Here is a 27,493-nt window from a genome sequence, read left to right on the forward strand (position 1 = left end):
GGAGTTATCTTTCGCGTATTCGACGATGCTTCTCCTATATGAAACCGTGCCTGCCCTCGAGGATACGTGGATAAATGCTTAGGAGAACCGGCTAGATACAGGTCAGTGTATTTACCCCCGCCCCCCGGCCAGGTTCAGTCCAAAACTAGGGCACCCAGAATATCGAGGCGTCCTGTAGCTCGAGCGATAAATCCGACTCTTCCTTGTAGAGACGTGGCCTTAAACATATTAAACCCCGTATGGTCCGTGTATTGGCCTTCGGCGGAAGGCCTCCTGACAATAACCTCGTTTACAACCCTCGCAGAGCTCACTTATATGCGGCGGGCCTCCACTCCCATCATACGGCCGCGTCTCCATCGGAACGCCAGCCCATTTCTTCAGCCTATATGCGACTCGTTCGATATACGAGTTCTCGTTTAGTGTCAGGGTGCCTAATTTGTTGCAGGATTGACAGCGCTGGTTGAATACGGTGGCGTTGTACCCATTGTTAGGATACCGTCGGATCACAATAGCTACCGTCCTACTTGCCCAGCCGTCCTTAGAACAGCCGCCGTTGTTGCATTTGAACTTTCCCATCACTTTCGTCGAGTATTCTTCCTCGAACCCTTTGTCTTTTTTTTTGAACCACGTCGAGGGGATTTGGTCGGATACTGCGTTCGCGACGTCCTGATGGAGCGATGGATACTTGATGGTGGCCCTCGTCTCTGGCTTGGGCTCGGAGGAACTCGTCTCTTGTTCGGGCTTCTTGGACTTCTTCCGTGCCATTGTGGACAATGCGATGATCGTGTTTTGATGTGATGAGCTGAAGTTATTAGGCTGATCGGACAATATAATGATCTTTGGAGCATGGCAGGTTCACGAGAAAAAGAAGGCGCCTGAAGAGAGTATTAATATCCCTCCAATTTCGGTTTACTACAGGTCATAAAAACGCGACCCTGTAAGTCTAACCCGCAGCTGAGGGTGACTTTAATGGCTGTCTAGTAGCAGGGAGAAAGGATGACTTCTCAGCGTCGTCCAATACCGTTGCGTTCTCCCGCTGCGCCCTCGGTGACTCAGGGGCGCGTGGAAAGACGTTGTTGGTCCAGCCACGTATTTGAGTGAGCCCCCATCGGCTCATGTAGTGTCATACTGATCCGGCGAACAGCGTCACGTTTGAAACGTAAACGGGTAGAGACGCCGTAAAGGTACGAGAGGCAAACGAGAGCCATAGCGAAACCGCCTTGTAAGTTGACGTTTTACTAGCGTAACAATAGACTAGCGAAGGAAGGGGGCTATCGAACAGCGTGTGTATGAAATATATCCACGAGTAGGGAGCCCCGTATTCTGCATGCAACATCAGCATACCAGTTATGAATTTACTCATACTTTTACAGAGGATAAATACCTAGGTATGATCGCGGAAATATGCAAATGTTCAGTTATGCCCAGGGCTTGAACAAAGAACCCTCGGGCAGGCTCTTATTATTATTATCTGCGTCAGCGCCGCTCCTGTCGCACCCACCCCCCTTCAGACTCAAATACCTCCCCCACAGCCTTAGCGACGGTAAGCAGGCGTCTGTCGTGGTACCTCGGTGCGACTAAAGACAAGCCGATAGGCATGCCGTTCTCCCCTTTGAACCCTGGGATGTTGATCACTGGTGTATGGAGGGCCTAGGAAGACGCATCGCATGCATCAGTTATCATGTGGCGAACGGAGACGGCGGGAAAGGAGGAGGGGTCCTAGAAGAAGGAGAAGCGGGGAGAACGCACCGTCCAGATGGCATTTAGCACGGGGCTGCCGGTGGACGCCGTACCAACGGGGGCTTCGTCGACGACGCTGGGGGTGAGGATGGCGTCGTACGCGCCGGCGAGGCGGTCGATCTGGGGGCGGAGGGCGGCGAGCCCGTCGAGAGCGGCGCACTGCGCGGCGCGCGTGATGCCGCGCGCGTTCTCGACGTGGCCGGCCAGGAACGGCGCCAGCTGCGCCCGCGCCGCCCGGTGCTCCGCCAGAAACGCTGCCCGCCCGTCGCTGTGCATCACCGTCTCGTGCCACCCTGGGGCGGCGTCGAACGCCACCGGCAGCGCGACCTCGTCGACCGCCGCGCCGTGCGCGCGCAGTAGCGCCGCCCCCGCCTCCAGCGCCGCGCGCGTACCCGCACCCGCGCTCGGCCACGCGACGGTCCTGACCACGGCGAAGCGCGCGCCGCGCACCGAGAAGGGGGCATCGGCGGCGCCGCCGTCATCGTCGTCCTCAAGCGCGAAAGCGTCGACGAGAAGCTGCAGGTCATCGACGGCGCGGGCGAAGAAGCCGACGGTGTCGAGGTTCGGCGCGTAGGCCTTGACGCCCTCGCGGCTGACGGCGCCCCAGGTCGGCTTAAGCGCGTAGATGCCGTTGAAGGAGGCCGGGCGGATGATGCTGCCGCCGGTCTGGGTGCCGAGGGCGAGAGGGGCCTGGAGGTCGGCGACGGCGGCGGCGGAGCCAGAGGAGGAGCCGCCGGGGGTGCGGGCCGGGTCGTTGGGGTTCCGGGTGCTGGTCGGGGAGGCCATGGACGCGAACTCGGTGGTGGTGGTCTTGCCGAGGACAAGGGCGCCGGCGGTGCGCAGGACGGCGACGGCGGCGGCGTCGATGCCGGGGCGGCTGTCGGCGTAGATGGGCGAGTTATGCTGCGTCGGCATGTCCTTAGTGTTGAAGATGTCCTTGACGGCAACGGCGAGGCCGTGTAGCGGGCCACGCTGCTCGGGCGGCACCGAGTCGAGGACGCGGGCCTGGCGCACGACGTACTCCGGGTCGAGGTGGGCCCAGGCGCCGACGTCGGCGTCCCTCTGCTCGATCCGCGCGAGCAGCGACCGGGCGTACTGCTCGATGGTCAGCGAGCCGTTGCGGATTTCCGCCTGAGCTTGCGCCGCGGTAAGCTGGTAGGGCTTCATTTTTCTGTTCTGTCCGAGCCAAGCTTTGTTCCGCGCCCGATGAAGGATGATTTCTAGGTATCACGAGGGGACTGGCCGAGGGCGTTGGTCCTATTAACCTAACCGTAGGCCCCGGGCGCCACCTCGGGTATTAATACTGGTCTAGTTTAACCGCTCGTTGGGCCAATTTCCCAGGGTATTGGAGTGGGTGGGTTTATTCAAGCGGTCCCCCAAGGCCTTGGCGCCTGTTCTGCGGCGGCTTTTCCGCCGAACCGGTGTCGGATAGTTATCTCACGGCGTTGGCCGCGGCATACGCGGGGAGCAATACGACCGCAACCCCCACTCGGCAGATATGAGCCCGTATGACAGGTAAACATCGCTTCACGTATCGCGACGGCGAGTTAGTAGAAGGGGCGGTGGCCTCATCAGGGCCGGCTGCTGGCTGCTTGGGGCGAGACAGGAGTTCATGTTCGGAGCCAGGGAGTTTGGAAGAGAAGTGGATGCCCCCATGGGGATAGGATGGCGTAAAAGTAGTGAAGATAACAGAAAGTTATCCGCTGTTGGCCGCTTACTAAGTACCTACCTAATACCCAACCTACCTGCCCAGGTAGGTACCTACCTTAGTTGCTCAGGTACCTAAACTATTGCATTCGATTCCCTGCCTCGACATAGAGCTTTGTGTAATAAGTAACTCGTGTTATGTCTTTCCTCTGTCCGGGTCTGCTCCTCTATTCTTATATTTCTTGTCATGTCTCCTTTGTTTTGCGTAACTGCGAGGCATGTGTTCTCCTCGTTTGCCATCATAACGCAGCACAGGACTATAAACAAAGGGTTAACCGGTTGACAGTGTTGGATATTCGGGTTCGAATTAATATGGGTCGAACGAAGGCTAGCAAGTAGGATTTCAGCTTGGCTTTGCGTGCTTGGGACCATTCTAGTACTCGTAGTTGAGAAGCTATAACAGTCTTGCTTGTCTTTTATAACTTATCTGTTACGCTGAAATGTAACGAGAAAGGCTTATGCTCTGCTCTTTTAGCCAGGCACTATTATATAATAAGTATGGCTGTGGGTTTCTATGTTATACAGTCCATCTCTATAGTTGGGGAGTTGCAATGTATTAAGCCTTGCTAGGCGATGGAGCTATACGTTTATGCTTACGCTTATGTACCCTATAATAAGTGGGAAGTTAATGGTGCATTCCATGTAGGTAATAATAAGTAAGGAGGATATCGGTCGGGTTAGTCAAGTAATGTAAGTGCCTATACACCAGTTGCTGTTTCCAGGCCATGCGTTTCTCCACCTAGGCACGCTTGTTTGTGCCTTCCCACCAATACTCGGTGTAACTCCTAATGGCGCCACCGGATTCTCACCGTGCCTTCCAACTCCTTCCAGCGAATGTATCCCTCCTTCCGAACGTGTCTATACCCCAATTCCCGATACATACAATTCGCACTCCGGGAGGTACACATAGGAGGCAGATAAGTCAAGTGAAGGTAGGTAGGTACTTCACGAGGCACCTTAGGTAATTCATCCATTCGCAACTTGCCTACTCAGTGCCTATTATCACATCTACCTCTCGTAGAGGCCGGCGGCTACACGCTATTATAACCAACCTGTGCTCGAGGAGCTTTCGCGTCTTGGTAGCATCCGTACGTCGACTATTTCTCGACTTACCTACCTAGGTACCTACCTGCCTGTCTACCTACCTACTTGTCTGCCCAGGTTTTACCCGTCTATCACCACATATCTCGTGAGATAACACTTGAGAGACATCTCCCGCTCGTCGTGTCGCTACTGCGACAGCTTCTTCTTGACCTAAACTTATTGGATCACCGGATCCCAGCCCTGGTTCTCGCCTGCATCGCAGAGCAACTGTCACATCCCACCCTCCTCAGCCGAACAACCCGGCCCCTGCGCTACGCCGACGATGTCGCCTTCCTCCTTCATCCACTACTCCCCTCAGGAGCTCCTCCGCCTCCGTGCCGGCGTCGGCACCGTCCACACCGTGTTCCTCGCTCGAGAGCTATGGGAACCGCATAAACGCGTAAACTGGCGAGGCCTCTGCGCCGAGCCCATCGTGGCTTGCTGGCTCGCGGCTCGCGAGCGGGAGGTGAATTATAGTCTGAACGGATACACCGAGGAGCGAAACTGCTGGGTCATCGTCCTCGAGCTGGCAGCTCGGCGCAGCGCCACCGTCGAACTGAGACAGGCCGACACGGCCGGGAACACCATCACCGTGTGCCGCCCCGGCCCTGTGCCCAACGTCACGAGCAGGGTCTCCCGAAAGGGATCTCCGATCGACCTCCTAGAAGGTTATGCTTGCAGCTTCAGACTAGGACTCGTCGTTCGACGGACGGTGGGAGACTGGCTCGATACGCTCCAGCGGTCGGGCCTCACCGGATACGCCCTCGAGTGTGGACGTGGTAGGTACCACCTCACCCTGCCGCTAAGGCTAGCCGCCTTGCTCACGTACTGGGTTTCGTGCCCGCTCAGGCCAGAGATACTGGGTACGCGCGGTGGTCCGCCAATTCAAGGACGTCATCTTGGGAAGGGCCCGCAACCTCGAGCAGTCCGAGATGGCACATGTCTGGGAGCTCGGCGACGAAGTCGACCCCCCGAAGGCAAATGGCAGCGGCACAAACGGTACCGGCTGCGACGGCTTCCAACCAGGCCGATTTATCCCCTCCAAGGCGCTTACGAAGCTTGACGTGCCCCGAACCAATGCTCCCGAACTGATTCCGACCGGCCATGAAAAGAGGGGACAGTACTCTGAACACCCTCCTCACACATTGCTAGAGCTATCGACGGATCTGAGCCCCGAATCCCAGACGGAAACAGAGGGTTCGCGGCCCTCGCCCTCGCCCCCAATCCGCCGATTCTACCCATACCAAGGCCCCGAGGAACCATATTATGGAGTCGGTATCGAGGCATGGTTGCGCTTTGCCAAGGCCCACGGCGCCTAGGTAGGCGGGATGGCGAGGGCGGGGTTCATGGTTCCCCTCTCACCGCAACGGCCCCCTTCATATTTGGTTGTGTTAACTAGAGGATTTGAGTATGAGGCGCGGTCTAAAGACCCGTATCTACCTAGGCCGCAACTCACTTAGTTGAGGGTGTTTTGCCAGCATGTTGCGAGAAATAGGAAACTGTAGATGATTCCCGTAAGAGGTTTTTCTGTACAATGATAATGAGTCTTCTGAAGATGACTATGGCTAGCAGTTTTGCGCCTAGGCGGCTGGCTCTGTTTTCCCGTCGTCGGAGCAGTGGACGCAGACCCGGCCCCAGATTGGGTGATTGCATTCAGGCTAAATTCAGGGCGCCTGGACGGGAACATCCCTAGTCCTGGATATCCGTAAAGCTTGGGCAAAGCTGCCGGACGCGCAGGGTGATTGGCCGGGTTATTTCACGTACTTCCGCGCCGCAGAGCTGCATATGCCGTTTGGTAGGTAATAATAACGGCTCCAACTATGCTGCGAGGGGACCGCAGTCCGTAGGTATTATTGAATGCTCCTCTCGCCTCCTTTAGCCTCCTTGAACCCCGACTCTCTGTTCGTGTTCCTATACTCGGGGCACTGCTAGAACTCGTGGGTGCGATCACCTGCGCTCTCCCCTCGCGGTAAATTATCCGCCAGTCGGTTCTCGCCAATTTTTCGGCTTCTCTACCTCGAGGCACGCGTGGTTTTGATTGACCCCAATGCGGAGAGTATATGGGCATGGTGTGGTCAATTCAGGTACGGTGTTTGCCAAGCGAGATATCACGATCTTGGGTAGCATCCTCGCTACTGCACTCCCTCAACATGTCGGCACGGTCTCCGGATTCAATACGTCGTTTCTCCGCCTTAGCTACGACGATGGTCCGTTTTCGCCGCCTACCGGGATAGCTTGTCCCGGTTCTACTTCACTCGGTTCGTTAGAGCTGTCGTATATTACCCTGGCCGTTCCCGCTTCGCAGCCCACGATATGTCCTCGAACTTACCTGTGCTCTGGTGATGCTACGCTCACTTAGATAGCACACTCGGGACTTCTACTCTTGCAGTGGATGCTCTTGAAGGTGCCCTGTTCAGTAGTGTGGAACTAGCACTGGGACATACTGCGAGCTCCTAGATATGCACCTCCTCACCCCACGATGCCAGCTGCTGATCCAGGCGGCGGCAATAGGGTTCGCCCCCCTCGCCGCCGCCCTAGGACAGAAGCAGGTAATTAGCTTCACTAGCAGTCCAGGGGCTTTTCAGCTAGCCGGCGGAGCGGTCTCCCAGCCGCAGATTCTCGTTTCTGACAATGAGTACTGGGGCGTCGTCCGCGCCGCGGGGGATCTCGCTAAGGACTTCGGACGGGTGACCGGGACCAACCTCACCCTGAGCAATGGCCAAGAGGGGGCTAAACCAGCCGCGTACGAATACAGGCCGATAACCCAAAACTACACACATGTAAGCCGAAGAAAAAAAACACCTAACAGGCTTGGAGTGTAGTAGATATGAGCCTCAATTGTGGTTGTTCTGAGCCCGAGAGATAGAGACCGTTCGCTAATGGATTGCTAGTATGAGGTTAACGAACCGCAACACTTTGATGGCCCCGAGTACGCCGATCCATCGCTTGAAAACACTGTGATAATTGTCGGCACGCTGGGACATTCCACGGTAATCGATGACCTCGTTAAGGCAGGAAAGTTGAACGTTTCCGAAGTTGAGGGGAAGTGGGAATCTTTCGCTACCAAAGTCGTCGAGGAGCCGATAGTTGGATGCGCAAAGGCCCTGGTTATCGCGGGCAGCGATCCCCGTGGGACCATCTTCGGTATTTACGACATCAGCGAGCAGATCGGCGTCAGCCCATGGTACTGGTGGGCGGACGTGCCAGCGAAGCAGTCGAAAGAAATCTACGCCCTCCCGGACGGAAAGGTGCAAGGTCCCCCCTCGGTCAAGTATCGCGGCTTTTTCATCAACGATGAGCAGCCTGGGTTGTCAGGGTGGGTCCAGTGGAATTACCCGGACACGCCGTACGGGGACGGCTACGGCGCCAACTTCTACTCGAACGTTTTCGAGCTGCTGCTTCGACTACGGGCCAACTACCTGTGGCCGGCCCTGTGGGGGACCATGTTCGAGATCGACGATCCTGCGAACCAGCCACTCGCCGACGCGTGGGAGGTCGTACTGGGCAGCTCACACACCGAGCCGATGATGCGCGCTCAGAATGAGTTCGGTAACTTCTACATAAATAAAGGCCTCGGCCCATGGGCGTACAATCTGAACAATAAGACGATCGACGAGTATTTCGTTTATGGCGCGCAGAGGGCTAAGCCTTACGCCCGCAACAGCCTATGGACCATGGGCATGAGAGGAACTGGAGATACCGCAATCGAGGGCCTAGGTGTCGAGGTTATCGTCGAAATGCTAGAGACGCTTGTTAGTAACCAGAGAGCCATTATCGAGGATGTCCTAGAGGCCGACATCACCGACGTCCCTCAGCTGTGGTGTCTGTACAAAGAAGTCATGTCATATATCCTCCAGGGTCTAACAATCCCCGAGGATATCACCCTCCTATGGGCCGATGACAACTGGGGCAACGTGCGACGGGTGCCTATCGGAAACGAGACGGCCCGGTCTGGAGGCGCGGGCGTCTACTATCACTTCGATTACGTCGGCGACACTAGGAATTATAAGTGGATAAACACGATCCAGCTGGAGAAGACGGCGGAGCAGATGCAGCTCGCATATGCCCACGGCGCCGATCGAATATGGATTGTCAACGTCGGCGATCTGAAGCCCCTCGAGATTCCGCTAACCCACTTCTTGGACATGGCGTACGATATTAACCGATGGGGGGTAGACAACGTTACTGATTGGACTCTCGCTTGGGCTGCTCGCGAGTTCGGATCAGAGCACGCCGCAGACATAACGGACATCATGACGCGGTTCGGCACGTACGCTGGGAGGAGGAAATTCGAGCTGGTCGAGCCGTACGTCTACTCGGTCGTAAACTACAACGAGGGCGACGCGATACTTGCGCAATGGCAAGCCCTAGTCGGCGACGCCCAGGTGGTCTACGACCGATTAGACGAAGCTTACCGGCCGGCGTTCTTCGAGATGGTGTTGCACCCCGTCCTCGGCGGCCAGATCATCCACCAGGTCCACATCGGCGCCGGAAAGAACATGGTCTACGCGAACCAGCACCGCAATGCGGCCAACGACCTCATCGCCGAGGTCCTGGAAAGGTTCAACGCCGACGCGAACCTCACAGCTAGATGGGATAGCCTATTAGACGGGAAATGGAAGCACATGCTAGACCGTAAGTCGGCCGAAACACTCAACAACCGCAGACCCTCGAAGTCTGTCGAACTAATTCTGTTAATAGAAACACACTTTGGATACGACGGCTACTGGCAGCAGCCGATGCGGAACGTACTCCCGGCCATGGCCTACGTCCAGACTGCGGTGTCGTCCATTGCAGGCAACGTAGGTATCGCCATCGAGGGGCTCAACGCCAGCATTCCCGGCGACAACAAGTACCACGCCAACTCGGGGCGGAATCTGGTGCTGCCGCCGCTCGACCGCTACGGCCCCGCCACGCGCTGGCTCGACGTCTACTCTCGCGGCACCCTGGACTGCGAGTGGCGCGCCGAGGCGGACCTGCCCTGGGTGAAGCTGCGGCCGCAGGCGGGGACGGTCGGCCCGACGAACGGCACGGATTCGCGGGTGCTGGTGTCGATCGACTGGGCGAGCGCGCCGGCGGGCGGCGGCGACACGCTGGCCAACATCAGCTTCTCGACGGGGTGCGGCCGGGACGGCTTCTCGCGCTGGTACGGCGCGCCGGTGGTGCAGCTGCCGGTCAGCCTGTGCGCGGTGCCGGCCAACTTCACGCGCGGGTTCGTCGAGTCGGACGGGCACGTCGCCATCGAAGGCCCGCACTACCAGCGCGTGCACACGCCGCCGGGCGCCGCCGCCGCCGTCTCCTACCGCACGCTGCGCAACTACGGCCGCACGCTCGGCGGCGTCACGCTCTGGCCGCAGTCGGCGCCGCCGCAGACCCCGGCTACCGCGCCGGCGCTCGAGTACGACGTGTACCTGTTCACAAACGCGTCGCGCGCCAACGTGACGCTGTATCTGTCGCCGACGCAGAACTACCTGTCGGACGGGACGCCGCTCGAGTTCGCGGTGTCGCTGGAGCCGGCGGACGCCGTGGGCGGCTCGCCGCCGCAGGTGGTCCAGTTCGTGGGCGAGAGCGTGGGCCAGGGGATGCCGCCGGGGTGGGGGCGGGCGGTGGCGGACGCGGTGTGGGGGCTGGCGCCGGCGCACAGGACGACGACGACGTGGCGCGTGGCGGGCGAGGGCGCGCACCGGCTGCGCGTGTGGGGGCTGGCGCCGAGCGTGGTGGTGCAGAAGATCGTGGTCGACCTCGGCGGCGTCCGCGAGAGCTACCTCGGCCCGCCCGAGAGCTTCCTTGTCGGCCGCGATGAGGTCGGCGGCTACGACGGGACGAGCTTCGCGACGGGGCCCGGTGTGGTCGGGCAGTTGACGGGGAGTAGAGAGGGGAGGTGAGCCGCGCCGGGGCGTAGCCGTAGGTATGTTGCGAGGTGATTGTAGGTAGGCAGGTAGGTAGTACCTCGGGAGGCTCCTAGCCTCGCGCCGTCTCTGCCTACAGGTACGTTCCGCCTAGAGTTAGTGAACAGTGCCCATGCCCATGGGATATAGGCAGACACTTGAGGAACTACCTACCTGGCTCAGTTGTCCACTACGGGTATCATAGCCTCCGAGACGAGCAGGCATAAACCCCTAAATTGAGACAATGGCGAACGCCTGTTAGGGCTGCGATGTCGTGGTATTTCAGTCGCCCCTATTTACGAAGTACCTCTACTAGGTACCTTTCTTGGGCGCAGTGCAGGGGATAGCCAACTCGTTACAAGCAACAACCCGCTAGCCCGCACATTCACCTACGCAAGGGCAGCTCACGTGTTTTGCGGCCGGTGATTGGCCGCGCCCGCCCAAAAGTCTGGGGTTGCTCAGGCTAGGTCTCCAGGGTGCCGGCCAATCAGGTGCTCCAGTCCCCTGGGGCAGCGTCTGGCTTGCCGGTTGCTGCGGAGACGTTTAGCGGCCATCAAATCAACACGCGCGCGCCCCCCCAAGAAAAAAAAAATAACTTGACTCCTCCCTAGGGTATGGTACATGCCCGTCTGCCTCGCCTCGCCTGTGTCCTGCGTAAACATCACTTCCGCCCACACACACAACACATGCATGCGCAGGTTGGTTCTTGGCTCCTGCTGATGACGATACATAACTCAGCTGCCGCCTCCCACCGCCTATCGCCGGCCGACAAACCCAACACCTCTTCCCTCCCTTGCTTCCTCCCAAACTCCGTACTAACCTAGGTAGAGCAGCCAGCAGCCCATCTTGGCCTGAGGACACACACCATCACGACGACGGCAACCACCTTCACCGCACACGACCGGACCCCACTGGCTGGAATGCGGTTTGGAGTGTAGCCAGCCAGCCAGGTCTCTCGACTTTTGTTGTAATTCACTAACGACGAAACCTTCATTATTTCTCTCTCTTTTTTATACCGCTACTTCCAGTCTTTTCCTTTCCTCGTGGACACGCAGATACAGATACACACACACACTCCTTTACCGGTGTTTTTATGTGCCGACGTCGCCTCGAGCTCGATTGCCGCCCGACATTACTTAGTTCATAACGCCGAAGAAATCTCTACGAGGGAGGGAGAAAAAAAAAAGAAAAGAAGGGTCAATAGAAACAATAATAGCAACAGCAACAACGACAACAACGTACGAGATGTCGACGACAGACCCGGGAGCGTCCTCCATCACGGTCACAGGTACGCTACCCTGCTCCCTCCGCCTAGCTGCCTCTACGTAAACGCAATCGAGTGCTAGCCGATGCTAACGGTTACTCGAATGCAGTCCGAGTGCGGCCGTTCACCATCCGAGAAGCCGCACAGCTGTACGTTTTGAAACTCCCCGGGAGATATCAACACTGACCGACGGGCGAAAATTTCTAACTGGGCCACTGCAGGCAGAAGAACGACGACGGCACCCTGTTCCTCGGAGACGGCTCCTTGGCCGCCGCTCCTACCCCCAAGCTTAAACAACACGGCATCCGCTCCGTCATAAAAGTGGTCGACGACAGATGTCTGTAAGTATCTTCACCTGCGAGGCGGTCGGGTCTAGGCTGGCCCCCCGCCGACATCACCGATGAATGTGCGTTGCGTCTGACGTCTCTGCCTTGTTAGAGTGTTCGACCCACCGGAAGACAGCCCCGTGCATAGGTTCTCGAGATCGGTAGTCCCGAACGGCAAGAAGGTCAAAGACCAGGTCTTCGCCTTCGACCGGATATTCGACGAGAACACGACTCAGACCGAGGTATACGAGGCCACCACAAAGACGCTACTCGACAGCGTCCTCGACGGCTACAACGCCACCGTCTTCGCGTACGGAGCCACGGGATGCGGCAAGACCCACACCATCACGGGCACGGCCCAGATGCCCGGCATCATCTTCTTGACAATGCAGGAACTGTTCGAGAAGATTGCCGAGCGCAGCGACGAGAAGCACACCGAGATATCACTGTCCTACCTGGAAATCTATAACGAGACGATCCGAGACCTGTTGGTCCCCGGAGGCAGCAAGCAGGGATTGATGCTCCGCGAGGACTCCAACCAGGCCGTCACCGTAGCCGGGCTCACGAGCCATCATCCTAGGGATGTCCAAGAGGTCATGGACATGATCGTACAGGGGAACGAGTACCGAACCGTATCGCCGACGGAGGCGAACGCCACGTCTTCGCGATCGCATGCCGTCCTTCAGATCAACGTCGCCCAGAAAGACCGCAACGCGGCGGTCAGCGAACCGCATACCATGGCTACCCTTAGCATCATCGATCTCGCGGGTAGCGAACGCGCCAGCGCGACCAAGAACCGGGGCGAGAGGCTCTTAGAGGGTGCGAATATCAACAAGTCGCTTCTCGCACTGGGTAGCTGTATCAACGCGCTCTGCGACGCGCGGAAGACGAACCACGTGCCCTACCGAAACAGCAAGCTCACACGGTTGCTCAAGTTCTCTCTAGGCGGCAACTGCAAGACGGTCATGATCGTATGCGTCAGCCCGTCGAGCGCGCACTTTGACGAGACGCAGAACACGCTACGGTACGCCAACCGCGCCAAGAATATCCAGACCAAGGTGACTCGGAACGTCTTCAACGTCAACCGCCACGTGAAGGATTTCCTAGTCAAGATCGACGAGCAGATGGCATTGATTAACGAGCCTCAAGGCCCAACAGAAGGACGCCGAGCGAACCTTCTTCATCAAATTCCAGAAGCAAATGGAGAAGAGGGGATATTCTGTGAAGGAAGGAGTGCAGAGGATCCGAAACGCATACGAAAATTCGCTACCCGAAAGGCAGGAGAAGGTGAACAACATGAAGAAATTGAGAGGTATCGAGCGGCGCATCGGCCTCCTGTCATCCTGGATCGCTTCGTTCGACGCCGTCTGCGACGCGAGAGAGGATGAGGGCGCGATGCCGTCGAATCTGGTAGCCATGCGGAAGACGGCACAGGGCATCCTGCTGGAGCTCGAAAACAGCCGGTACCACATCCACCAGAAGTTGGACAGGGCGAACTGGGAACGCGCCATCGACGGAGCTCTGCAACACAGCATCAGCCAGCTACCCGCGGGAGACGGCTACGCAGACAACGGCGAAATCGACAGCCTGACAAGGGAAGCCGAGCTCTTAAAGTGCAAGTTCGCCCGGGAGGCCGACCGCGAAGTCCTGGAACAGGACAAGGTAGGCGATACGGCAACGATGCAGGTCCTTCTCACCGCGCAGTTCGAGACGCTCGCGTCGCTCTCCGAGACGATAAGCATGAGCGAGGAAGAGGCCGTCGCGCACGCCAAAAGCATCATCAACCGCCTGCTCGAGACCGGTTACGCGGCCACCTCGCAAGTCGTCAAACCCGACGGAGTTAAGATGCCCGTCGAGGCATTCCCGCCCACGAAACGCGGAACGCCCAAGCGAAAGAAGATCTCGCTGCTGGGAAGGGAGCCAATCAAACCCATCCCGATCCCGGCGCTATCAGCCATCGCGGAATCTGAGGCAGAGCAGCTGCTGTCGCCCGTCAGGGGCTCTCCGCGACGCCGCAAGGCGCTCAACGCACGGAAAGGGGTTTCCTTCACTCCGGTCAAGAAGAGGTCTCCCTCAAAGCGGGCGGTCCGCTGGCGCGACGACGACGGCGAGACCCTGGCAGATTTCGAGAAAACCCCTAAGAGATTCGAGTCCTCGCCGGATCGAGCCTCGCCAGGAAGAGCGATACCCCGATTTAACCCCATCCCGTTCTCCCCTATCAAGAACAGGGTAGCTGTGGAGGAGCCAAGCCCCCCCGTTACCGCTCCCGAGGCGACGTCAAGCCTCCCCGTTGCGAAGCCTAACAGGTTTCAAGCAGGCTTCCTGTCTAAGTCTCGGTCCCCGGATGCCCGCGCCTCTCCCACGCCGCCGACCATCTCCATCAACCTCACTTCGCCGGAGCCCGAAGAAAAGCCCAGCCCGTTGCGCAACCTTGACGTATCCCGAACCGCTAATATCGGCTCTCCCGGGTCGACGCGTCGCGCATCCTTTAGCCCCAAGGCAGCCGCGGCCACGGCCTCGTCGTCTATCCCCGCGCCTGTCCAGGCTTCGTCACTGTCGACGACAACCTTCCGCTCTTCATCCTCTTCTTCGGATGAAAACCACCCCCCGTCCTCAGACGACTCCGAGACATCCAACTTCATCGACGCGTCGAAGCTGCGGTCGGCGCTTCACGCGAGCAAGCGACCCAAGAGGCTGTCGATGCTCGCGGGGAGCGTCGGGGCCGCCGGCTCGGCAGGCGCTCGACGCGTCTCGTCGATCGGGTCCTTCGGTGGCTCGCACAAGGCCGGCAACGGCGCCGGCTACTACGGCCACAGCTACCACCACCACTCGGCGCCGCTGGCCTCGAGCACCAACGGCATCTCGCGGAACCGCCGGAGCAGCTCCGAAAGGCGCCGCAGCCCGCCCATCAGCTGCTCCCCGCCGGACCTGGGCGGCCCCGGGAGCGGCGCCAGCGCGTTCAAGGCCTTCACCCTGGGCCAGGCCAGGCGCATGAACCTCGCGGGCAGCCTGCGCGGCGGCGCCGGCTCGAGCGTCCTGCAGGCTGCGGGCGCCACACAATCCGACGGTGAGCGCGGACGCCGCATCACTATTGGCGGTGCGGCGGTGACGGCTGGCGGGGTTGGAGTGGGCGGGGACGCGCGCAGAGGGGAGAAGGGGGCGGTGGTGTGGCGATGAGTGTGACGACCTGAGCGAGAACCGACGCCTATTCATGATTTACGGACGGGAGAGGGTTGAGGATGAGGGCTGATTTCGCAGACCGCGTTCCCTTGCGTGCGTGCGTGCTTGTTTTTTGTCCTTGCTTCCGGAGTCAGTGGGAGGAAGGAGGGTTTCTGCCTATAGAAGAAGGCGTTCAGGATCTGTTTTCCCCTCTATCTGCTTCTCGTCACGTCCGTCTCCTTCACCAACGTGTCGGGACTGGTTTTCCTCTCCGCCCGCCTCTCAGTCCAGTGGGCAGCCTTACCTCTACTATATCGCTTCGACTTCGGCGCGGGCTTCGATAGCCATGCTCGGCGAAGATCTCTCTCCCCAATTCGTCCCTGACAGTGCCAAACATGACACTACGTTTTCCCCCTCTATCCTCCATTCAACCCGTACCGCACAACCCTGCCACGCTAGCAGCCATCGTGGCGATTATAGGCGATGGGGTTTGGTATTCGGGGTTGTCTGGACACGACTCAAATGTATAATTTGTCCGCTCTTCCATCGTCTGTTTTTTGTGTGTCTGTGGCCTGTTCGTGTAGGACGATTCAGCCTTTATATGCCTAGGCACTCTTCTACCTCCAATATATTCACAGACTCGCAATCTGTCGACCTCTTCCGGCCGGGTCGGTCTAGTCCCATTTCCGGGTCTGAGGTATCGTTTGCCGCCCTCGCGTGACTATCGTGTAGTATTATCGAGGCAAGGCTTTATTCTGGCGATGTGGGTTCTCTTGGGAAGATGAGGTTTGGTATTGAGGCCGCGTTCGTCAGGTAAAAGTACTACATGACGGTGGGTGGTTGGTGTGAGTGCTTGATGCAGTATCCGAGGGGCGAGGGGAGCGTAAGTACTCGTATTCAGCGTTTGCTGACTGATACCCCCCCCCCCCCCCCACCATTTTAGGCGCCCTACAACGTCGACAACCTTAAACACACCTGCTATAATGTACCTAGATACTCAAGGTATAGGCCTATCCCTAGGTACGAGGCGACTCAGCTAGGCACCTAATCTAAGGCGCCTAACCCGCCCTGCATTAATGTATGAACAAGACACCTGCTCTATGACGATACCCCCCTTATTACGATACCCGCTCACTTGCTAAATCCCACCGTCGTATGGAGCAACCAACGTAGGCAAATCAGGGGGTGTCCGTTCCTTTTGTATGAGGCACGCAAACGCTTGGCGTTTGATTGTCACGGGAGCGCGCGATCTCCGTGCCCCGTCGTCGCCGTCATCGCAACCCGGGGATCTCGCATTCCTCCCAGCCGCGGAATCGAGCACAACTCATATACCTACCTGCCATGCCGTACCTCGGGGCGGCAGCGCAAATGTGGGCAACGCCTTGAGAACAACGGGCATCTAGAGTGGAAAGAAAAAAAAAGGCAGACATGGCGGACCCCGTACACGTCCTCGACGACTACTACCTCGCCATCACGCTGCTCGTCACCGTCGCCTACCAGCTCTGCTTCTTCGCTATCGCCTTCACTTTCAAGTTCGACAAAGTAACAGGTTCTTGCCGCCCCCTCCCTTCTACCGTCCCTCTCCTTCTCTTCTAAATTTTTTTTTTCCTCTTCTTCTTCAGGCCACTAATACCACCCCCGCGATAGACTTCGCCGGCGGCACCAACTTCGTGCTCCTGGCGGCGCTGACGCTGGGCCTCAGCCGCGAGCCGGACGCGCGGCAGGCCGTGGCGTCGGCCCTGCTCGTGGCCTGGGCGCTGCGGCTGTCGCTGTTCCTGCTGCGCCGCGTGCTGCTCGCGGGCCGGGACGCGCGCTTCGACGGTATACGCGACCGCCTCTTCCCCTTCCTCGGCTTCTGGACCCTCCAGGCGCTCTGGGTGTGGGCCGTCTCGCTGCCCGTCACCGTGCTCAACTCGCCCGCCGTCCGCCGCCGCCCCGCCGTCCCCTTCGGCACCGCCCGCGACGTCGCCGGCGTCGTGCTCTTCGCCGTCGGCTTCCTCGCCGAGGCTGCGAGCGACGTCCACAGGTCCGCCTTCCGCCGTCGCAACCCCGACCGCGCGGCCATCTGCGATTCCGGCCTGTTCCACTTCAGCCGCCACCCGAATTACTTTGGCGAGATCATCCTTCAATTCGGTGGGTGTGCAATTGCGTACCGAAACATTTATTAATCGTCGGCTTGATAGCGTGAGCGACTAATGTCTGAGTAGCCATCTACATGATATGCGTCTCGGCCGTTGCGGATGGTGATGCCGACGGTCCAGCGTACGACGCTCTCTACGCCACCATCGTAGGACCCTTCTTCATGACTTTCCTGCTCCTGTTCGTCTCGGGCCTACCGCTGTCGGAACGGCCGGGGGCCCGAAAGCGGTACGAGAAGGGCCTTAATTGGGATGCGTACCAGCGATACCTCAACCGCACTAGCATCCTTATCCCCTTCCCGCCGTGGATCTACGAGCGGCTGCCGACCTTTCTCAAGCGGACTGTGTTCCTCGAATTCTCAATGTACGTGTTTGACCCCGCTAAGCACTCTAGTGGAGTCGTCGCGGCGGAGGAAGGGCAGAACGAAGAGGGACGTTTAAATGGATAGGGGCGGCGGCGATAGTGTCAGATCTAACAAACGGTATCTCTCAACACTCAATCCGGCGGTATACCTATGTTGAGTGCTGGTCACGGCCTCTTCTCCCACCCTACATTACGATTAGCCAACCCGGACGGAGCCGATATATTTACAAGAGCGCTGTGTGCGGTACCTACATCGTCTCATACCATGCTAAACTCGCAGCCTCCCTTGATGCGCCCACAAGTAGGCGCAGCAGCCCCATCCTGTCCCCCCTTCCCCATCTCCTCTTCCCCAGCTGATTCAAACCCGCCGCTACCGGCGAGCTCGCGGAAGCCATCGTCGCCACTGCCATGGCTGGCATCGAGGGTACGGTTTCGGGGCGATTGGTCGAGGGAATCCTGGGAGGTGCTGTGCCCGGAGTCCCAGGGTTCGCGCGAGTACGACTCACAGCCCTCGGGGATGGGCACCATGGCCGACTTGGTCCAGATGTGGATGGCACCCGACCAGTCGAGGCCCTCGATGCACTATGCTCGATTGTCAGAAATAGGTATGTGTATGACGGTAACGAAAAAGGGGCAAGGGTAAAGTGGCTAGGAGTGTTCTTATTCCCGTATGTGGGTCAATGTACACGTCTCCCTGAGGGAGAGAGGAGGGGAGGACTTATAACGAATTGAAAGGAGATAAGACAGGACGGAACGGGATAGGATAAGAACGAGAGGATATAAGATGTACTTACTCCTCCCTTGACAGACACTACGTTTTTGCCCTACGTTATTTCCCCTCGGTTAGCCGCGGTCACATATAGCTCTCGAGTGACGAGTCACGTTAGTGCTGAATATAGGGGTTCTTACCGACGCCATGTGCAGCATTCTGGTCCCGCAGTTTCGGCAAAAATAACTATTCGAATTTTGAGAATCTAGATAACTAGAGGGCATCACAGACCAGTAGGGGGGCGGCTTACCAGTACAGCATATGGCCCGACTCCGTTGGCCGCCTACGTTGGCGAGTTAGTACGGTTACTTCTCTCTCCTCGCCTCCTTCTCATCCTCTTTAGGACGGCCCGATAAAACGTAGAAACCCGGAAAGGAAAAAGAAAAGGCAAAGAAGGAGAACAGGAGGAATTCAAAAGTTCAAAATGAATAAACACCAAAGGAATAAAGGGACGGGAGAGGAGAACATACGTGTAACAGGACAGCAGCTCGGAGCGCGGCAGGGGGAACCGGGGGAAGATGGCGGAGGTACCGAAGGCGGAGCTGGCCTGGCGGCGGCACTCGACGCAGTGGCAGATGTAGAGGGCGAGGGGCTTGGCGAGGGGTGTCTGGAAGGTGACGGAGCCGCACTGACAACGGGCCTCCATTGTGCATTGCCTTCTTTTTATTTTATCTCCGTATCTTCCTCTCGATATTTCCCGGTTCTGTGGTATTTCCGTCCGCTTGTGATTCGTACAGGCAATGGGTACGTGTTGTTAGGTTCTTAAAATTAGTCAGAACCCTGTGCCCAGCTGTTACCAGCGTCGGTGTCAATCGCAGCCAGTAGGCAGACAGTTAAGTACTTCGATATCCCACGCTCGGCTCGCAGCTAGCCTTATATGCGGCTCCCCACGCCCGCGTCGTGCCCCTGCGGAAAAGACGCCGGCGGCCGGGGGGGGTGAAGCGGTATGGAGGTATGAGGATATGGGGAGTCCGGGGTGGAAGATTGCGGACAGGCGATAACGTGTCTGTGTGTATCTCTCTGTCTTGCCGGCAGCGAGTCTGGCTCGACAACTCAAGTTGCAGTCTGATCGAAGCGAATTCGACAAGAAGCTGGCGGCGGCTGTTATATACCTACCTATGTCAGCAAGCCAGCCGGCCAGCAGCCTTGGCCATGGGCAAACCCAATAATGGACGGTGATAGGTAGAGATAGGAGGTATTAGAAGGCAGCGTGAGAGGGGGGGGCGAGGGCCTACCGCACTCGGAGTGGGCCGGTAAGCTATAGAGAGAGGGGAGAAGAGAGAAGACGAATCGAGTAAGTAAGCAGCGTAGGATTCGCCAGAACCAGGCTCCTTATGCACCGCCTACCCACCCCCCTTACGTGAGTTAGGTAAGGACTAGGTAAGTGATCCCCGCACAGAGTACCACGGGTCAGTATGGACAACCTGGTACATGCACGTATCCTATACGCAGCCCTATTAGTAGGTACCTATAGATAGGACTATTAGTAGATAGGTTATTAGTATAGCCCGGTTAGTAATCTAGCACACTTCATAGGCATCGATGGATGTGTAGATCTCCCCTTTCCTCCTCCCTAACCGCCGGCCCGCATCCCCTACCTGGCACCTCTCCACTCCCACGTTCTCCCTTCCGGACGCCATGTCACTCACACCTACGGATTCGGTCCCCTCGGTCGAGCTTAGCCCTCTCTCCCCGACGTGCCATTCCAATGATCTACGGGACGACCTACCTACTAGAGCCACGACTCCCGCATGAGACCGTGAGGCTCGCGAGCTCACAGGTAGTTGCCTAGGCATAGAACCAAGAGAGTAGGCGCAGAGCGGAGCTGGCTCCGCCGGGGTCTTCTTTAGCGGTGACGAAAATCACAGCGGCGCAACAGCCTCAACCGACAACCGCCCTCGTCCGCGCGCGTACCTACGTATAAGGGTTGAAATTACTAATATAGCCATTGTCCCATGCGTAGCCATTATCAACAGCCGCGACAGACTAGACCATCCTTGTTCGTGTATCTACCTATGCTGCACAACATACCTATAGGAAGACGCGGCGAAAGAGAAACAGGGGACCTCCGCAGACGGACAAGATGTACGGCTACCTCCGAGATACAGAGCGTCCCCCAGTCTTCCCCGACCGACCTAACTAAGAACAGGGTGGGTATTCATCAATTTCCTCTCGTAACTCTCGCACCACCTCCGCAAGCCGCATGGCCGAGCCCCACGAATACATTCCGGCCTGGCGCCACCGCGGGAAAACGTCTATAGCGAGAGTCGCAGACATACCCATCGCCGCCGTAGCCATCATCACCGTCGCCGCCGCCGCCATCATCGTCAGTCCCGTCGGTCTCGTACGGCCCGTCGGAATCCGTGCCGGAATCGTCGTCGTCGGCGCCGCCGCCGGCGGGGCGCAGAAGGCTCTAGAGCCAGCGCAGCCGGCGGGCGACCAGCCGCACGCAGTAGCGCGCGGCGCGGAAGGCGACGTAGGCGGCGATCAGCAGCGGGGAGGCGGCGGTGAGGACGACGCACGCGGCCAGGACCGGGGCAGCGCGCAGGAACAGCCGCGCCAGCCCCCAGTGCAGGCGCAGCACGATCATCGGGTCTTCGCCCTCGGCCAGGACGCCGAGGAGCAAGGCGGTGACGAAAGCGGCCCACGAGAGGGCGAAGGACAGCACCGAGGTGACGACGTCCTGCGGCACGGCGGCCGCTAAGTCGGCGATGATGTTGACCGTCTGGTTCACGTAGCCGGCGATCACGTTGGCCGTCTCATTTACGTAGCCGATTAGCACGGCGAGCTCGTCGTTGTTGGCCATTGTGGAGCTGCGAGTACGTGAGATTGCTCGGGGTATAGGGGCCGATGGAGTTGGTTCTTTGAAGTCTTGGACTGCAAGATAGGGTGTATATTGCTGCCTTGCTAGAGAGTCAGCTAGCTAGCTCAGAACTTCAGGAGATCAGATCCGGCGGAGATGGCCAACCTGGGTGTGCGAGACCGTGACGTTCTTGAAGACGAGTCTCTCTCTCTCTCTCTCTCTCTCTCTCTCTCTCTCTCTGAGTTCTCTGCCAGGTGCGTCAGCATATCTCGCTCCGACGGACGCCGCCGAGCCAGGGGCAGAGCCAGCAGCGGCAGCTTCACCACATACCTAGTTCTTGACCTCCGGTTCCAAGTCTTGACAGGGCAGTTTAATGATGGGACCTGGTGGGAGATGAGATGGTGGTAGGTGATGGGAGGTGAGGAGGAGCTGAGCAAGCCAAGTACTGAAAGGGAGAAACAAATACTCAAGACGTGAATCGCCAGGGCAAAGGCTTCAGCCAACAGCACGCAAGCGGTCCAGAATAAAAGCCACTATACCCCCCAAGGGGGGCCATCGCCGCGGCAGGTATCTACTGCTCTCATCCCCAAGGCGATGGAATACATGATACCCACTCGCGCGTAACCACAACGCAGGGCCTGTGTGCCTGTGCCGGAGTAGCGACACTGGAGCACAGCTAGACTAGACCGCATTGCGAAGCAAGCGCAGTCCCATCATCCACAGCGGCCATGATACCGATACTACGTGCTCTAGATGCCATCAGGCCTGTTGCAACATGTATATATTTATATACGAGACGCACGTAGCCACGTACCGTGGACGCGACACACATACATGTGCAGTTGATATAGCACATATCCCAGACCGATCCGGGCGAGTCCCGTTCACTCTAATTTCCCCCCTTCCCGCCCCCTGTGTAGTCCGTGTATATGCAAGTAAACAAATGTGTAAGGAGTGCCGTCCGTGCTCCGAGCGTCGCCTAGCCCGCCCGCTCGCCTAGTAGCTCCTATGTGCGTCTGGGCTGGCTACGCGTGTCGCTATTCCTCCTCCTCCGCGTGTGCACTCCGGGTGGTCGCCGACGTTTCGTTTCGATCTAAACCCTCGTTTTCCGGCTCGACCTGTCCCAGGAAGTCCACCGCCCCTCCCTCCCTTTTTCTCCCCCTTTTCCCGGTTATCAATCGAGGCAGAATCCCGTCCCAGTAGCTCAATTCTCCACGTCCCTCTCGACGCAAGACACCCGGACGCGGGGGGGCGGCGTGGCGCTCGCGTCGGCGGCGTCGGCGCCGGCCGCGGGCTCGTTGAGCGCCTCCTCCAGGCTCCGGCACCACGCGACCTTGGCCACGTCGTCCCAGTCGGCGACGGCGAGCTCGACCTCGAGGCGGCGGAGCCGGCGCAGCCGCTTGAGGCCGCCCGCGATCCAGGCCTCAGGGTGGCCCGCGGCGTCGCGCACGCGCACCGTCGGCGCGCCGCGCTGCGGCGAGCCCGCCACCGCCCACGACCCGACGCCGCCGCCGCTCCCGTTCCCGGCCCCTCCGCCCCCGCCCCCGCCGTTGCCGCCGAGGATCTTGAGCCGCAGGCCCCGCAGCCCCCCCGACCACGCCGCGCACACGTCCCGCCACTCGTCCGCCAGCCGCCCCGCGAGATCCCGCGACAGCAGCTCGAGCCGCGCGTACCGCATCGACTGTGCCTGCCACGGCTGCAGGCCCCGCATGAAGGACCGCGTCGCCCAGAGCCCCGACGAGAACCAGTTGACGAAGACGAACTCGTTCTCCAGGAACGGCAGGCACCGACTCTCGACGTACACCTGCCTGCTGGTCTGGAGAACCGCAGTAGGTATGCAGCAGTACGGCCGCCACGGCGAGAGGAGCGACGACGATGGCGACGGCGATGGTGATACGGACGACGGTGACGACGGGGTGGCGACTCGGGTTCTCGACTCCTGGCGATCCTCCGTTGCCGGTTCCTCCACATCCTCTTCGCTTAGGCCCTCTCGAGCGACTGCCATGTTCAGTGGGTCGCAGATAGGTGGTGTCGAGTTCGGCACGACGGCTCTAACACGGTACATCCGGCTGAGGGGATTCGGGCACCACGGCGCGAACTGGGTTAACCTGATGGGGTTCATGAGGTAAACCCATCGATATATCTGCAGCCTGATCTCGAAGGGCAGGTCCATAAACGGGAAGTATGTCTCGTCATCGAAGCTGCTGGCGGAGGCCGACATGGCTGGGGTCGCCGGCCCCGTCCCGTACCCGGACCACCCGTCGTTTGAGACCTCTCCTAACATGAGAGCCTCGAACTCGGAGAGGACTTCTTGGCTGAGGGTTTCCGCACAGTTAGGCTCCGAGTTTAAAGCATCCATCGGGCCAGGGGCGACCTGCTGCGCTATGCAATCACCTCGGCTCCACGGCACAATAGTCCCGCCCTCCCACCTGGAATCGTCGACCGCGTCCCCGGCCATCTTAAGAGGTGTATCCGCGGCTAGAGAATGCCGTAGCACAGCATTCGGTGCAGCAAGCGACGTGACGATTCTTCACGGGCTGCCGAGGGGGAGTGCGCAAACAGGAGGGCGAGGCTACACTAAAATGTCTCGAAAGGGCCTGATAGGGAACGTGATACAGCAACAAGAGAGGGGCCGGCTCTTCCGCTTCACGCAATATGGCCTGGAGAATGACAGTGTGTGTATCTGAGCCTTGATACCGGCTCGTTGCCAAGGCCCTTGCGTCGGATTCTATCCGAGTACACCGAATCTGCAAATCTAGCAGCTTAGCGGCTCGAACTGTCGGACAGGGTGTTCGAGGCACCACCAATCACGCTGCTTTCCGTCAGCGGCCACGATGGTTACAGTCGGCAGGGAAAGATGTAGGAAGCAAGATGAGCAGGTAGGGGGGGGAGGGAAGCGGGGGGAGGCGGGAGGCGAGAGGCAGACAGACCGGGCGAGAAGGTAGACAAGCAGGGAGATGCGAGAGCCGCGAGCGATAGCATCAGCTTACATAGGGAAACTTGGTCACAACCAAACTAGCCTTTGTATGCGATGCGCTCCCCCGGTTGTCAGCCCTGTCATCCCCCCCCCCTCATCATCGCTTTGGGTTGCAGCGGTGTATGTGCTGTAGCGTAGCCCCAGCGGCCCGCCCATGAAGGGTGCGATTCTGCGAGTGAGCGTCGAACCCGTCAACGAAGCAAAGACCGAGACTCCTAACAGTTCTAGAATCCCAATCCGATTGGGCTTCGCGCGTCGTCTTCCCTGCTGAAACGTCGACCGCCGCCACTTGGCATTTTGCAATTCCCGCATTCGAGAGGGTTCGGGATTTGAGATCCTCTTTTCGGCGTTCCCTCGAACTTTTAATGCCAACTTCTTCGGTTCCCCCCTCCCCTCCCCCTTTCTTTTTCTCAGCTCCGGCCGTGTCCCTCCTGTCTAACGGATCGTATCGGTTGTCGACAAGGTACCACTCCACCTTGGCTCAACGAAAACTCGCTGCATAAAGCCCGGCCGCATGCATAGCCAAATCGAGCCGTGCTTACGTAGAGGCCGGCAATAGCCTCTCATAAGGCTGAATGGGTAGCACGGGATGTGTCGTGACCGATCGTCGAGGTTCAACCGCCTGATCCTACGCAACTAGCTTACTAAATCGCCATCTCGATCACACATCGCGGCTTATGTGGGTGATAACGAGGCTGAACAGAACTCCCAACCGGCGCTTATGCCACGCAATTAGCTTAGCCAGGGTAGATTATGCGTGTCTGCTGGAGGCTAAATACCTGTCTAATCGCCCATCGTTGTGCCCCGTCACAGACAACCCACGCTACGAGAGGAAGGGGGCCTGAGCCGGCTCGTATGTACGCCCGAGGGGCGTGTCACCCCCACTGCCCGATCTGACTTCTGAGCAAATATACGGAGCCGTAAAGATCACGTATGACGAATCTCCTTGTCGTGGGATCTCGCCCTTAGCTACCATCGTCTCTTCCTGTTACCATGTGACGTGTCCCCACGTAATAGACGTCAGAGTCCTCTCGTATGGGGTTACCCACCCTTTGTGTGAGGACCAATGAAGGCGTAGCACTGAATAATGCTCAGCATCGATGCGGGCGTCCCGAACGAAAAGGGCGTTATCGTGACTAGGTGCCGATCTCTCTCAACCAGCAACAAACTCTCCCCTCGACGCAAACCGCATAATATTCTCAACCGTAGCACCCTCAACCTCTTGCGTTACCACGGCTGGCGCCGGCGGCGGAGGCGGTCGGTCGATCTCCATGATATCGTCGTCCTTCTCCTCATCCTCGTCTTCGTCTTCGTCCTCTTCGTCCTCCTCGAGCGGTCTCCGCAAGCCGGCGCGCACGTTCTCGATGCCCAGCTCGCGCTCCTCTTTCGTGTACGGGTCGTTGTCCTCCTTTGTGAGGTAGTCGTAGAGACGCTTTTGCAGGAAGCTATTTGCCGCAGTCCATTTATCCTCCAGCTCCTTCGCCGCGTCTTCTGAGGATGCGGCTTCTCCCGCGACGTGGGCCGGGCTGGTGAGCCCCGCGACCACCCGACGGCCCTCGTCCATGGCGGTCGCAATGTCGGGTTCGGGCTTCTTGCGTAGGAGCTGGAGCAGGATGCTCTCCTGGGTGCGGCCGGGGAAATTGGTCGAGGGGTGCACAGCGATGCGGCTGAACAGCTCGTTATGCTGCGAGTTAATTTCGAGGAGCATGCGTAAGTTGTGTTGCAGGATGTCGGCCGAGGCCTGCAGCGAGCTTCTGTATCGTGCCCGCCTCTGCGTTAGCGCACACGGACGGAGATAAGGGGGTGGTGGTTCGCCCGTGAGCAGTCAGGCAGGCCGATAAGCGTACAGTTGAGGCAGAGGATTACTCGCAAAGATGCCGGCCTTGACGCTCGCAATGCTCTCGGAGATCTGCGAGAGGCGCTGTCGCGTCTGCTCGACGGCCTTGAGCTCCTCGGGGCTCAGGTCTAGCGACGCCATGGTAAGTTACGGGCAGGCGGGAGCCCGGAGGGTAGAAACTTGCGATGCGGCGCACGCGGTGCGGTGTGACGATAGGTGAGCTGAAATGTGGAGTGGGAGGGATGCTTGCATGAATCACGGATCAGCTCCGGGCAGGGCTGATCACGGATGGGATGGGATTCGGAAATGGAACTTTCATCGTCCAGCCTCGCGTCGACGGAGGGGGATGAAGATGCTACGCAAGGTAGCAAGTACCTAGGTACCTGCCTACCTTAGGTACCTGCCATACAGGGAGGGGGGGGTCTATGGACAGTATGTCAGCAATAGAGTCGGGGTACCGACACGGTAACTAAATCTAGTAAGGGTTACCTTAGCTGGTCATTCTTTCGGAGGGGCTAAAAGAATTATAGCAAGGGTTACGGTACCAACCTTATTACCTTTCCTTCTTATTATTTCAGGATGGTTTTTATGACTGCGTAGGAACTAATATCCAGACGGATATGATAATGTCTAGACGGATATAATGTCTATATATTCCATAGGTACCTACCTACCTACCTACCTACCTAGACCACCTACCTACCTAGACCTGTTGTCTTCATCTTTTTTCTATAAACACCATGATCTACTACCTATCTACGAACCTATCTGCGAACCTATGGGAGCTAGTTCGCGCGTAGAATCTATCTATCTTCGAACCTATCTACGAACCTATCTTCGAACCTATCTACGAACCTATCTACGAACCTATCTACGAACCTATGAGAGCTAGTTCGCGCGTAGAATCTATCTATCTTCGAACCTATCTACGAACCTATCTTCGAACCTATCTACGAACCTATCTGCGAACCTATGGGAGCCAGTTCGCGCATAGAATCTATCTATCTTCGAACCTATCTGCGAACCTATCTGCGAACCTATAGGAGCTAGTTCGCGCATAGAATCTATCTATCTTCGAACCTATCTACGAACCTATCTACGAACCTATCTGCGAACCTATCTGCGAACCTATAGGAGCTAGTTCGCGCATAGAATCTATCTATCTTCGAACCTATCTACGAACCTATCTACGAATCTATAGGAGCTAGTTTAGGCGCGTGGAATCTATCTATCTTCGAACCTATAAGAGCTAGTTTAGGTATATAGAATCTATCTATCTTCGAACCTATAGGAGCTAGTTCGCGCGTAGAATCTATCTATCTATCTTCGAACCTATCTACGAACCTATCTACGAACCTATCTACGAACCTATCTACGAACCTATAGGAGCTAGTTCGCGCGTAGAATCTATCTACCTATCTTTAAACCTATCTTTAAA

General features: G+C 58.2%; 10 protein-coding genes across 10 annotated transcripts; 5 read left to right on the top strand and 5 right to left on the bottom strand.

Annotated features, from left to right (window-relative positions):
* Positions 1–65: 65 nt before the first annotated feature.
* GGS23DRAFT_351483 (zinc-binding domain-containing protein) lies at positions 66–854 on the bottom strand. The gene has a single exon (XM_051513132.1). It carries the CDS (start codon positions 763–765, stop codon positions 229–231), a length of 537 nt encoding a protein of 178 aa, XP_051374416.1. The 5' UTR covers positions 766–854; the 3' UTR covers positions 66–228.
* A 622-nt stretch (positions 855–1,476) lies between these two features.
* On the bottom strand, positions 1,477–3,400 carry GGS23DRAFT_616831 (amidase; the record flags this gene model as incomplete). The annotated part of the gene is made up of 2 exons (XM_051520809.1): positions 1,750–3,400; positions 1,477–1,650 (listed from the first exon to the last, which is right to left on the bottom strand). Exons 1-2 carry the CDS (start codon positions 2,905–2,907, stop codon positions 1,477–1,479), a joined length of 1,332 nt encoding a protein of 443 aa, XP_051374417.1. The 5' UTR covers positions 2,908–3,400.
* A 1,039-nt stretch (positions 3,401–4,439) lies between these two features.
* Positions 4,440–6,133, top strand: GGS23DRAFT_553869 (uncharacterized protein). Its single transcript, XM_051515497.1, has one exon. The coding sequence runs from the start codon at positions 4,814–4,816 to the stop codon at positions 5,591–5,593; it is 780 nt and encodes a 259-aa protein (XP_051374418.1). The 5' UTR covers positions 4,440–4,813; the 3' UTR covers positions 5,594–6,133.
* An 856-nt stretch (positions 6,134–6,989) lies between these two features.
* GGS23DRAFT_603252 (glycoside hydrolase family 115 protein) lies at positions 6,990–10,415 on the top strand (the record flags this gene model as incomplete). Its single annotated transcript, XM_051519453.1, has 3 exons — positions 6,990–7,310; positions 7,422–9,165; positions 9,232–10,415. The coding sequence occupies 3 exons, from the start codon at positions 6,990–6,992 to the stop codon at positions 10,413–10,415; spliced, it is 3,249 nt and encodes a 1,082-aa protein (XP_051374419.1).
* A 937-nt stretch (positions 10,416–11,352) lies between these two features.
* GGS23DRAFT_616839 (kinesin-domain-containing protein) lies at positions 11,353–15,185 on the top strand (the record flags this gene model as incomplete). Its single annotated transcript, XM_051520810.1, has 5 exons — positions 11,353–11,706; positions 11,792–11,831; positions 11,904–12,023; positions 12,121–13,099; positions 13,158–15,185. The coding sequence occupies exons 1-5, from the start codon at positions 11,664–11,666 to the stop codon at positions 15,183–15,185; spliced, it is 3,210 nt and encodes a 1,069-aa protein (XP_051374420.1). The 5' UTR covers positions 11,353–11,663.
* Positions 15,186–16,140: 955 nt separating this feature from the next.
* On the top strand, positions 16,141–17,916 carry GGS23DRAFT_351698 (DUF1295-domain-containing protein). The gene is made up of 3 exons (XM_051513134.1): positions 16,141–16,716; positions 16,815–17,300; positions 17,375–17,916. Exons 1-3 carry the CDS (start codon positions 16,596–16,598, stop codon positions 17,752–17,754), a joined length of 987 nt encoding a protein of 328 aa, XP_051374421.1. The 5' UTR covers positions 16,141–16,595; the 3' UTR covers positions 17,755–17,916.
* Positions 17,808–19,241, bottom strand: GGS23DRAFT_351695 (uncharacterized protein). The gene is made up of 6 exons (XM_051513133.1): positions 19,072–19,241; positions 18,689–18,721; positions 18,579–18,624; positions 18,464–18,493; positions 17,922–18,251; positions 17,808–17,854 (listed from the first exon to the last, which is right to left on the bottom strand). Exons 1-5 carry the CDS (start codon positions 19,089–19,091, stop codon positions 17,928–17,930), a joined length of 453 nt encoding a protein of 150 aa, XP_051374422.1. The 5' UTR covers positions 19,092–19,241; the 3' UTR covers positions 17,808–17,854; positions 17,922–17,927.
* Positions 19,242–20,406: 1,165 nt separating this feature from the next.
* GGS23DRAFT_351764 (uncharacterized protein) lies at positions 20,407–21,270 on the top strand. The gene is made up of 2 exons (XM_051513135.1): positions 20,407–20,523; positions 20,588–21,270. Exon 2 carries the CDS (start codon positions 20,642–20,644, stop codon positions 21,140–21,142), a length of 501 nt encoding a protein of 166 aa, XP_051374423.1. The 5' UTR covers positions 20,407–20,523; positions 20,588–20,641; the 3' UTR covers positions 21,143–21,270.
* An 815-nt stretch (positions 21,271–22,085) lies between these two features.
* GGS23DRAFT_616845 (uncharacterized protein) lies at positions 22,086–23,972 on the bottom strand. The gene has a single exon (XM_051520811.1). The coding sequence runs from the start codon at positions 23,697–23,699 to the stop codon at positions 22,446–22,448; it is 1,254 nt and encodes a 417-aa protein (XP_051374424.1). The 5' UTR covers positions 23,700–23,972; the 3' UTR covers positions 22,086–22,445.
* A 1,399-nt stretch (positions 23,973–25,371) lies between these two features.
* Positions 25,372–26,196, bottom strand: GGS23DRAFT_593892 (mediator of RNA polymerase II transcription complex subunit 8-domain-containing protein; the record flags this gene model as incomplete). The annotated part of the gene is made up of 2 exons (XM_051518088.1): positions 25,372–25,972; positions 26,066–26,196. 2 exons carry the CDS (start codon positions 26,194–26,196, stop codon positions 25,372–25,374), a joined length of 732 nt encoding a protein of 243 aa, XP_051374425.1.
* Between the last annotated feature and the right edge of the window lie 1,297 nt (positions 26,197–27,493).

The sequence above is a fragment of the Durotheca rogersii genome, assembly GCF_024521655.1.
Source record: "Durotheca rogersii strain YMJ 92031201 chromosome Unknown GGS23scaffold_4, whole genome shotgun sequence".
In the NCBI taxonomy this organism is placed as follows: domain Eukaryota; kingdom Fungi; phylum Ascomycota; class Sordariomycetes; order Xylariales; family Xylariaceae; genus Durotheca; species Durotheca rogersii.

What these genes read in the sequence shown, in the direction of transcription:
- GGS23DRAFT_616845 (XM_051520811.1), bottom strand. Translation starts at nt 23,699, where the DNA reads ATGGCCGGGGACGCGGTCGACGATTCCAGGTGGGAGGGCGGGACTATT.
- GGS23DRAFT_553869 (XM_051515497.1), top strand. Translation starts at nt 4,814, where the DNA reads ATGTCGCCTTCCTCCTTCATCCACTACTCCCCTCAGGAGCTCCTCCGC.
- GGS23DRAFT_351483 (XM_051513132.1), bottom strand. Translation starts at nt 765, where the DNA reads ATGGCACGGAAGAAGTCCAAGAAGCCCGAACAAGAGACGAGTTCCTCC.
- GGS23DRAFT_351695 (XM_051513133.1), bottom strand. Translation starts at nt 19,091, where the DNA reads ATGCACAATGGAGGCCCGTT. An exon ending in GAATGCTGCACATGGCGTCG is followed by an intron (nt 18,494 to 18,578) that starts GTAAGAACCCCT and finishes GAAATAACGTAG; the next exon opens with GGCAAAAACGTAGTGTCTGT. An exon ending in TAGTGTCTGTCAAGGGAGGA is followed by an intron (nt 18,252 to 18,463) that starts GTAAGTACATCT and finishes AATCGAGCATAG; the next exon opens with TGCATCGAGGGCCTCGACTG.
- GGS23DRAFT_351698 (XM_051513134.1), top strand. Translation starts at nt 16,596, where the DNA reads ATGGCGGACCCCGTACACGTCCTCGACGACTACTACCTCGCCATCACG. An exon ending in CAAGTTCGACAAAGTAACAG is followed by an intron (nt 16,717 to 16,814) that starts GTTCTTGCCGCC and finishes CCCCCGCGATAG; the next exon opens with ACTTCGCCGGCGGCACCAAC. An exon ending in CGAGATCATCCTTCAATTCG is followed by an intron (nt 17,301 to 17,374) that starts GTGGGTGTGCAA and finishes ATGTCTGAGTAG; the next exon opens with CCATCTACATGATATGCGTC.
- GGS23DRAFT_351764 (XM_051513135.1), top strand. Translation starts at nt 20,642, where the DNA reads ATGGCCGAGCCCCACGAATACATTCCGGCCTGGCGCCACCGCGGGAAA.